The sequence below is a fragment of the Brachyistius frenatus genome, unplaced genomic scaffold (genome assembly GCF_029030835.1).
Source record: "Brachyistius frenatus isolate BFR_SWC_R1_liver_20210118 unplaced genomic scaffold, ASM2903083v1 Contig_172, whole genome shotgun sequence".
Classification (NCBI taxonomy): domain Eukaryota; kingdom Metazoa; phylum Chordata; class Actinopteri; family Embiotocidae; genus Brachyistius; species Brachyistius frenatus.
In genome coordinates this window covers 676,387-686,647 of record NW_027210771.1, presented here as the reverse complement: position 1 = coordinate 686,647, position 10,261 = coordinate 676,387, and the positions used below count along the sequence as shown (strand labels likewise).

At 42.2% G+C, this 10,261-nt stretch overlaps 1 protein-coding gene across 1 annotated transcript; it reads left to right on the top strand.

Moving 5' to 3' along the window:
* The first annotated feature begins 201 nt into the window (after positions 1 to 201).
* dcp2 (decapping mRNA 2) lies at positions 202 to 9,424 on the top strand. Its single transcript, XM_069717336.1, has 11 exons — positions 202 to 735; positions 1,538 to 1,689; positions 1,833 to 1,960; positions 3,436 to 3,534; positions 3,618 to 3,770; positions 3,856 to 3,968; positions 5,048 to 5,152; positions 5,645 to 5,753; positions 6,052 to 6,141; positions 6,305 to 6,356; positions 7,684 to 9,424. The coding sequence occupies exons 1-11, from the start codon at positions 668 to 670 to the stop codon at positions 7,800 to 7,802; spliced, it is 1,188 nt and encodes a 395-aa protein (XP_069573437.1). The 5' UTR covers positions 202 to 667; the 3' UTR covers positions 7,803 to 9,424.
* The last annotated feature ends 837 nt before the right edge of the window (positions 9,425 to 10,261 follow it).

Here is a 10,261-nt window from a genome sequence, read left to right as displayed (position 1 = left end):
AGTTTTTATTGTTTGTTTTGGTCGCACTTCAGCAACCGGAGAAAAGGGCTCGAGGCGCCACTCCGAAAACGTCACGTGACCGCATCTTAAGCCTTTGATTGGATGGTTCACTTCCGGCTGTAAACTAATGCGGCGTTTGTATCATATCAAATAAATCACAATTTCAAGCTTCAGACTTCGACACGGCGTTCATGTCAACAACCAGGTTCAACTTGAGACTCACGTTTCATTAAAGCTCCAGTACGTCTCATTTCCTGCTAAATTAAGATGTCTTCCATTCGCTGAAGTGAACGGAGCCTTCTCAAAGTCACGTGTGAAGATGCAGCGTTTTAATGACGATGTACGGTGTTTCACGAATCATGTAAACAACTTGTTTACCTCACAAGAGCGCGTCTGACGTCATACAGCCGTGGGCCGCGTTGACGTGCCGACTCACGGTTCGTCGAACAAACAGTATCCTCTGATCTTTCCGGTCTGTCCCACGCGACGTGAACGCAGCACAAACAACAGTTTCGGTCCAGGTCTCCGGTGGACGAGAAGAATGAGTTGATATCCGCTCCGTCCCGTCGTTACCGTAAAGCCGAGGCCCGGTGAAATGTGAGTGGGGAGATGCGGTAGTAGCTTCGGGCTGCGGGAGCTTCTAGCGGCGCTGTGACATCCGGACGAGATGTTTTCAACCAACATGGAAACAAAACGCGCGGAGATCCCCGCCGGCGTACTGGACGACCTCTGCAGGTGAGCGGACGCTTCACCGGATTTCACTCTTTGTTGTTTCATCGCCATTTCACATCTAGGTGCAATTAAAAAAACGAAGAGTTTCAGCTGCACGTTACGATACGCTAAATTTCTTCACGCGCTGTTTACGACGCGTGACGCGTTTGCAGCCGTTGGATACGGAAAACCAGAAGCGGCCACTTTCACCGCGGGTTTTTTACGCGGTGTCCATTTAAACGCCGTTTTACGCGTTTTTCAGCTTCAGTAGTGAAGCCATCCTTCTGCTCGGCTTCACCAGTAAGTTCAAAGTTTTAGTAACCAGCAGTTAAGGATGAAGGTGAGACCGAAGCAACGGATCGAGGATAAGTGCTTTACATTAGGTGCGTTCAATTACCAGTTTAGCTCACTTTGGCTTCAAATGACTGCGGGGAGGACGTGACACTTCAGAAGCACTTCTTACTCCTATTATACAATAGTTAATGCAAAACATAGTTGGATGACTTTATTCGTGAACACAACGATATAAAAACAATGATGTGAACAGAGCAGAAAAAATTAAACTACATTATTAAAATAAATCCAGTGCCAGGGGACAGAACATGTTTGCATAGGAACATTTCAATTCATATACATATGTTAAAGGAGGTGCAGAGCTTTATAGTCTTTTAGCCTTTTTGTTTTGGGAGGATAGAAACATTTTTACGGATCATTTTTGAATCTAGAGAATAGTGGAGTTACTAGATTTGGCTTTGTGGATATGAAATGTGGCTAACAGAATGATTAGACTGATAATGTGGTGTTGTTTTGTGTCCCGTCTCTCCAGCCGGTTCATCCTGCACATCCCCAGTGAGGAGCGCGACAACGCCATCCGGGTGTGCTTCCAGATCGAGCTGGCCCACTGGTTCTACCTGGACTTCTGCATGCAAAACACTCCAGGAGCTCCTCACTGCGGCATCAGAGACTTCGCCAAAGCTGATATCCTTAAACTCTGATGTTTAAACCACTTTTGAAATGAACATTTCACATTCAGTAATAGAAAGCACATCCAAGAGCAGGAAGCCACGTGTGCTCACGGCGGCTCACCTTCGTGGACGTTATTCTCCTTGACAGCTGCCAACTCTTCCATCACTGCCCCTTCCTGCTGCCTCATGGGGAGGACGTGCAGAAGGTTCTGGAGCAGTGGAAGGAGTACAAGATGGGCGTGCCCACGTACGGGGCGATCATTCTGGACGAGTCGCTCGAAAACGTGAGTCGTTGTCGCATATTTCATCTGACCGAGTTTTATAGAGTGAAGAATATTTCTGCTTTTTTACAACTCGGTTTTTATTTTCATATATTTGGTCAATCAGTGATACCAACATGTTTCTCATGATTTATTAGATAAGATGAGTGAATGCTGTGTGAAAACCACCGTTCATAATAACTCCTGATGTCTGTGTGGTCATCACACTGTAATCTTGATAAGAGCATGATGCGACCTCATTCATGAGACTAGAAGAAGCTCAGGGTTGTAAACACTCCATTGGATATGTTCTGCACACTTTTGGATATTTGGAGCCATTAAACATGACCAATAGTGTTTTTCTCCATCAAACCCACAGAGGAAAAACATGGATTTTAAGAGGCTGATCCGACTGACTTCTAGTTGTTCCTACACACACACACACACACACACACACACACACACACACACACACACACACACACACCAGAAAACAGTGATACGGCTCCTCTGGAATTTAAATTGGGTTTCATAGTGTTTGCTGGAGGTGGTCGGCGGTGCAGCGAGTGACTGATGTGCACAGACTCATGCACTTTAGAGGGGAAGAGTGTCACCCGGGTTTTATTTGGAGCTACAATTTTACAGATTCAGTTAAATTTTATTCATATAGTACCAAAGTAAAGTCCCTGTCAAACAGAACTTTAGGATGTTATTTAGAGGAACCCAAAATTACACAAGGCCCGTGAGTGACAGCTTGAAGGAAAAACTCCCTTTTAACAGGAGGAAAACTCCGACGGAAGCAGACTTGGAGGTGGAGGACATCTGTCTGCAGATGAGGGGCGAGCAGAGAGAGAAAAGAACAGCAGATGTCCCCTAAACGCCTCACACGCAGGCTATCTGTAGACGCTGCAATTTACCACGTTCCCTAAACGCCTCTTGTAGAAACTTTAATTCATGACATACCTTTAAGTTATCTACTGCCGTTTCCTCGGTGCAGTTTTTTCTCTTTTGTGCTTTATTGTGCTGAACTTGATTTTTCTTCTAATTCATTTAAAGGGTAAAAAAAAATAAAGAAACAGGCACATGAATGAAACGTGGTTATTTAGATGGCATGATTCACAGAGATAGAAACATCTGAAATCTGAGAAATGTCACCAAAGTAATGGACATGAATGGAAATCAGTTTGTGGTGCTGACTTAAAAAAAAGAATCAAAATATTCAGAAACGCACAAACAGTGAAATATCTGTTGACTCCTTTATAGTCTGCTTCAATCCTTGTTGCTGAAGTCGGGGGCTTTATAATAATTATATGGATATCAAAGAGCCGCTCTGAAGGTTTATCAGTGCCTCTTAGTATTTTACATCCATTGTTTGGTCTCTCTGGTTTATTGGCAATAAGATAAACAGAGAAACGTCCTTTAAGGTGAAATCGAACCATCCTTGAATGAATGAAGCATGTCATGACGCTCGCCTCACCAGTGCTGCACCTTTCCTTCAGGTTCTGCTGGTTCAGGGATACCTTGCAAAGTCCGGCTGGGGCTTTCCGAAGGGGAAGGTCAACGAGGACGAGGCTCCTTACGACTGTGCGGTTCGTGAGGTGAGTTCTTTAACGAGCAGCTTACAGCCGTGAGAGACACACAGGTTTCGTGCTTTTAGTCCGACACGCTGCTGTCTCTGCAGGTGATGGAGGAGACGGGCTTCGACATCAAGAATCGAATCTGCAAAGACCGCTACATCGAGCAGAAGATCACAGACCAGGTGGTGCGGCTCTATATCATCCCGGGAGTCTCCAAGGACACAAAGTTCTACCCCAAAACCAGAAAGGAGATCCGGGTAGGAATCCTCCCCCACTGTTCGTTCTCTGCTGTTTGTTGCAGACAGAAACGCTTCACGACTTCCTTCTGCTGTTTTCTCGTAGAACATCGAGTGGTTCTCTATCGACAAGCTGCCCTGCCACAGGAACGACATGACGCCCAAGTCCAAACTGGGACTCGCCCCCAACAGGTTTTTCATGGCCATTCCATTCATAAGGTACGTTCATTATCCATTCATTATTTTTTTTTAATCCACTTGTAGCTTTAACAAGCTGAATGAGGTTCATCCAGTTCTGTCCAGACCACAGACTGGATATAAAACTATATAAAACCAGACTGGATATAAAACTATATAAAACCAGACTGGATATAAAACTATATAAAACCAGACTGGATATAAAACTATATAAAACCAGACTGGATATAAAACTATATAAAACTAGACTGGATATAAAACTACAGACTGGATATAAAACTATATAAAACCAGACTGGATATAAAACTATATAAAACCACAGACTGGATATAAAACTATATAAAACCACAGAATGGATATAAAAGAATTCGTAGCTTCCAGGTCTGAAAAATGGTTCTGATCCAGAAATGTCTTCAGCTGCAATACCACCGAGTACCACCAGAGGTCGGCTCCAAAAAGCCTCCGGCTCCATAGACTCCCATTCAACTTCTCTCATCAAATCCAAAGTGAATAAAATGTGTCCATCAGTTATCTCGGTGTTGTTAGCTAAAGTCACTCCTTCTTCTTAGTTTTCTGGAGGTCCATCTGAAAATAATCCCTCATTCATTAGAAAAGAAGATTCAAGAAGACCTGGTTTTGGGGGCGTGTCTGTTTGATTGACAGGCCTGTGGTGCAGTCAGGTTACAGCTATCGGTGGGCGGGACGTAGTATCGTCAGGTTTCCAATCAGATCAGTCAGATCCACCACTGGCTCCTCCCCCAGCTCGTCCAAATATGGTCACTTCCTGCTCCAAACCGCTCTGAACTAGCAAAGATGGTGACGGACAGAATCTGAACTGGAGGCTTCATAACGTTCACAAACCAACAATGACATCACTGATGGTTGATGACATCACTGATAGTTGATGACATCACTGATGGTTGATGGTTGGTCCAGAGTTCAGCAGGACACATTTGAAGTTTCCCAAATAACATTTTTGCCTTTTCTTTGTTTCATCCATACAAACTTCAGTGTGATGTCCTCATGTCAGATGTTAAAATGTGATTGATTTCATTCTCGTAACTGTCAGGTGTTGATGAAACTCTCCTTCACCCGTACAGACCTCTGCGAGAATGGCTCGGCCGGCTGAAAGGCGAGTCGACAGACAGCGATGAAGACTTAACGAACATCAGCAACACTCCATCCAAACCTTCAGACAACATTCGGTAAAAACTCTGCTCTTCCTTTAGAAACAGCGTGTCGGTGTTACGCTGAAAACACGCGGTGGAGGATATATTTTACATAAACTTGTGGTCACTTTGGGGACATCGATCAGAATACACACATTGTCTTAATGAACTAAAAGGTGTTCATATGTTCGTTCGTGGTTCTGGAACAGAAACAAAATGAAAATAAAAAAACAATTAGATTTGACTAATTCTGAACAGGTTAGCTGAACAGTTTAGATTTCACCTGGTCCTCACAGGCATCTTTAACAATTAAAGATTTAACCCCTCCGACGTATGAATTATGACATCATAGCAGTGAATAACTGCAACTACAAACAATAGAAACCAGAGATTAAATAATCAGAACTGAGACAACATTGTCACAAATGTTCAGTTTAACTTAAAGATGAATCATAAGATGTTGGAGGTCAAAGGTCTCTGCTCTAACTCTCTCTTCCTCTATCTTTGTGTTCTTCTTCCTCCTCTCAGGTTGAAATCCCGATACCTCACCGCTGCCGACGCGTTTCCCGGAGAGACCTGGACGAAGCACAAGCAGCCGAAGAGCGTGGGCCCGCTGAGCCAGCACGAACTCAACCAGGTCAGAAGACTCGGAGATCTTCATCACCGTCATCATTTATACCACTCACGACACATTTAACACATTCAGTCACTCACCTGCTTCCTGTTTGCAACATTTTCTGTTTTCTTATATAATGGATGTGATTATTGGCTGCAAACTCCAATCGCAAGATTTCCAAAAATTTCTGAAAGCTTTGGACCACTTCGTACTTCCTGCTGGTAAACCGTGCCGCTGCTGTCCTGACATGGGACAGAGAATCAGACACAGAGCTGAAACAGACACAGATAACTCGTAACTTCTGCTCTTTGCTCTGTAGAAACCACATTTGAAGGGCAATGGGAAGAAAAGTCAGGACTCGCCTCACGTGAAGAAAGGAGCCAGCGACGGTGGAGCCGGCAACCAGCAGGTGGAAACCACATTCAGTTTAGATCTCATGTTATTTATGAGAAGTCATAAAGTGAACTCGGCATTCCTGAACAGTGTGCAGATGATTTTAGTGTCTAAATATATTGGATGTCTAGAGATGTTTGAGTCTGGTGTGATTATTCACTCTGAAACTGTTCCTACAGAGAGAAGATAAGAAACTCCAGCCCAGAAGACTCCAGGATAGTTTTGACAGAGGTATGCTTTTTTCTTTGGACTTTTGTCAGTTAATTAAAGGATCAACAGAAACCTTCATGTTTTTTTTTTTTTTATTGCATTTTCTACAAGTTGGGACACTGTAAAATGTAAATAAAAACAGAATGCAATGATTTCCAAATCATATGAACCCAAAGACAACATCAAATGTTGAAACTAAGAAATGTTATTGTTTTATTCATTCATTTTGAATTTGATGGCAGCAACATGTCAATGTGTAATGCTGAAAGAAACCACCTGGTGGAACATCTGACAACTAATCAGGTTACCATAGCAACAGATCAATAACATGATTGGGAATAAAAAGATGATTTCAGAGAGGAAGAGTCTCTCAGCAGTGAAGATGGGGAGAGGTTCACCACTCTGTGAAAGACTGTGAGAAAATAGTGCAACAATCTAAGAATAATGTTCCTCAACACAAAACTACAAAGAATTAGTGGATTTCATCATCTACGGTTCATAATATCATTAAAAGATTCAGAGAATCTGGAGAAATCTCTGAACACAAGGGACAAGGATGGAAACTATTATTGGATGGTGGTGATCTTTGGCCCTCAGGCAGCACTGCATTAAAAACACACTATTCTGGAGTGGAAATCACTGCATGGGCTCAGGAACACTTGTGAAAACCATCGTCTGTGAACACAGTTCATCGCTGCGTCCATAAATGCAGGTTAAAACTACCATGCAAAGGAGACACTGAACTGTTGAGAAGCTGAAATCCTACATCAGGCAAGAATGTGACAATATTTCACTTTCAAAACTCCAGAAACTGGTCTCCTTAGTTCCCAAATGTTTACAGAGTTTGTTAAAAGAAGAGGTGATGCAGCCCAGTGGTGAACATGAACCTGGAACAACTTTATAGAGGCGTGCTGCTGACATCTAATTCAAAATGAGCAGATATTTTTATAAGACAATACAATTTCACTGTTTCAACATTTGATATGTTGTCTTTGGTCTATTTGCAATCAAATATGTGTTTACATGATTTGCAAATCATCGCATTCTGTTTTTATTTGCATTTTTACACAGCATCCCAACTTTTTGGGAAACAGGGTTGTAATATTGAACACGTTGGAGCTCCACAACATATCGAGTCAAACCCACTGGCATTTCATTGATCTTCATGTGCAGTATAAATAATTCATATTAGCTTTATCATAAATGCACATATCACAGAAGAAGGACCAGTGAAGCAGGTGGGAGGTCCAAACCCTCCTCTCACCATCGTTTGAGACTTCCATTAGATTAAAGAGTGAATGAACCTCCTCCTCAAATTCAACATGTGAACAAACTTTTCTTTTGGCAGACGTGGCTGCAGGTCATCCGGCGGCTGACGGCAGAGACTGGGAGCTCCTGCTGTCCTCCAAGGCTTTCCTCAACTTCCGATTCGACAGAGATGCCATCATGAGGTGTTTTGACTACTGACAGCTGGAACGACAGCCAACCTCCAGGCTTTTTATCTCGCGGTCCAGGCAGGGGTGTTACTGAACTGAATCTGCCCCTCTTCCCTTCTTGGCCTGCTTGTCATTAACACACATTTACAATCTGCCTGTTTGTTGTCATCCAGTGTGCTGGAGTGCCTTTTCAAACAGCTGGTAATCTAACAGTCTGTCCACTGAAAGATCTTAACTTCAGTTTTTAAAGTTTCAGTCTGCAGGACGCCACATGTGCACCGACAGGCGAGCACCGCCCCGGTTAACCATCCTTCTTTTACAAGAGGCAAGCGATCAAAAGTTCAGAGAACATCATGGATTTAAAGCACCGGTACGGCGACAGTGGAACAAAACAACGAGACAGACTCCTGACTTTGGCCAGTGGATCAATTTATCATGTTACATATTGATTTTAAGATGTAATAATTTAGATATAATTTGGTTGAGTCCCAGAAATGTTTGGCTGATGGCGAAATGTGGATTTTAACATTGTTATTGGCGCTTTTTCTTTTTTTTTTACCAACATTATTTCAGATTTTATCCCAGAATATAGACTCTTAATATCACATATTGGCTTGGTAAGAAAACAACAAGCAGTCCTTACAACTTCCTCTCTTCAAATTGAATATCATTAAATTGGTGTTAGTCTGTTGTATGGAAGTCTATGGTTGTCAATATTAAAATTAAATCACGATATCAAATTGATGTTCGAATATGCAGGAGGCAAAGGAAATGAACAAATGAGGTTAGAAATTGATTGACAAGATAGTTCTCTGTTTGTTCTACAGTATATCACTGCACAATGATAATTATAAAACATGAGATCGACCGATGAAAATGACTTATTTCATATTTTTCAGGAGTTAATTCAGCTCAACACATCCAATTCAAATATAAAAGGAAGCTCCTGGTTCAAAATCTTTTTTTCCGTTTCAGATTGTACATTATCTGCCAATTTAAAAATATAAACAAGTCGGTTTCATGGTTTACTATAATGAGCGTTGTGAAAGTGTAACTCAGGAGCACTGAACTGGTGCTCGACGGGATTTTACTCTTCATTTCTTTGTACTTTTGCATTTTCCCAGCAATTATATGAAAATTGTATTTTAACTTTTATATTTTATCATATATCACACACCAAATAAAAATGAAAGTAACATTTTAATATTTTCAGTGACAGACTCTCATACATCCCCTTGTTATTTGCCTTAAAGTGACTTCTTTTGGTCTGTCTGCTCTTCTGATCGCAGCTTGTTTTAATTCCTGTCGAGATGTTTGTCACTCAAAAGTTTTCCATCATGTTTTTCATGACCCCCTCGTTTATAGCTGTTGTTGTGTTTGATTGCCATGACAACTGCCAGAGTTTTTACCATGATGGAGAGGCTCCGACTTACTGGGAGCATAAAACGTTACGAGATATGACGAATGTTTAGCCACGAGATGTGAAGTCAGGACTCTCATGGGGGCGTCGTCTCCCGTGTGAGGATCTGAATCTCTTCTTGTGATGTTTGTCACTGAGGCTTCTTTTTAACTGATTGTACAAATGGTGATCTCAAGTTTCAGTGGTGTTTTCCCTTTTAAATGTGAATATGAATAAAGTCTGCTTTTTCACTATCAGCTGTTTACTTCTTATACTAGAACCTGATTGGTTAGAGTTACACACCAAAACTAAATTTCTTAAAAGAAACCTGCGTTACGACTGAGGTGAGGCCGCAGCCGGCAACAACCACGACGTCACCGGCGGGTTGTGAACTCACGTTTTGAAGCCTCCAGCCTGGTGTTTCGGATTTTTTTTGGAGGCAGAAGTGACCATATTTGGACGAGCTGTGGAGGAGGGGTGGATCTGATTGACAATCAATAGATCAGACTGGCACATCTGGGAACTCTGGCTTACAGAAACATTTCCGCCCCCTTTTGGGGGAAAACATTGGCCTCTCTCCAGAGACTACACAACACCAGATCAGACCGGCATTTCCTCATCCTGGGACTGAGGATCAAATTACACTTTTTTGACAATCTAGTGTCTTCTACAGCAGGTAAAGTGAAAATACAATATCTGGATGCAATGCCGCAGTGTCGTCTTCAAAATAATTCTGATCCAGTGGTTCACAAAGGATCGGTTCAGTAAGGATATTTTACATTGAAGTTACATCTGTTTCTATGGAGAAAGTACAATGTTTTCCTCCCAAAAGGGGGGTGGTGATGAGAGCCCGCCCTGGAAATGCCAGTCTGATCTATGACACTATGCCCCGCCCACCTATACAATGCAACCTGACTACACTCTAGGCCTGTCAATCAAACAGCACCGCCCCCAAACAAATCTGTGTTTGAGTCCTAATATCTAATGAATGCTGGAATTATGTTCAGAAGTATCACCAGAACAGAAGAAGGGAGTTTATCTAATGACACCATGATGACTTGTGGGAAACATTTACTGACTTTGTATTTCAG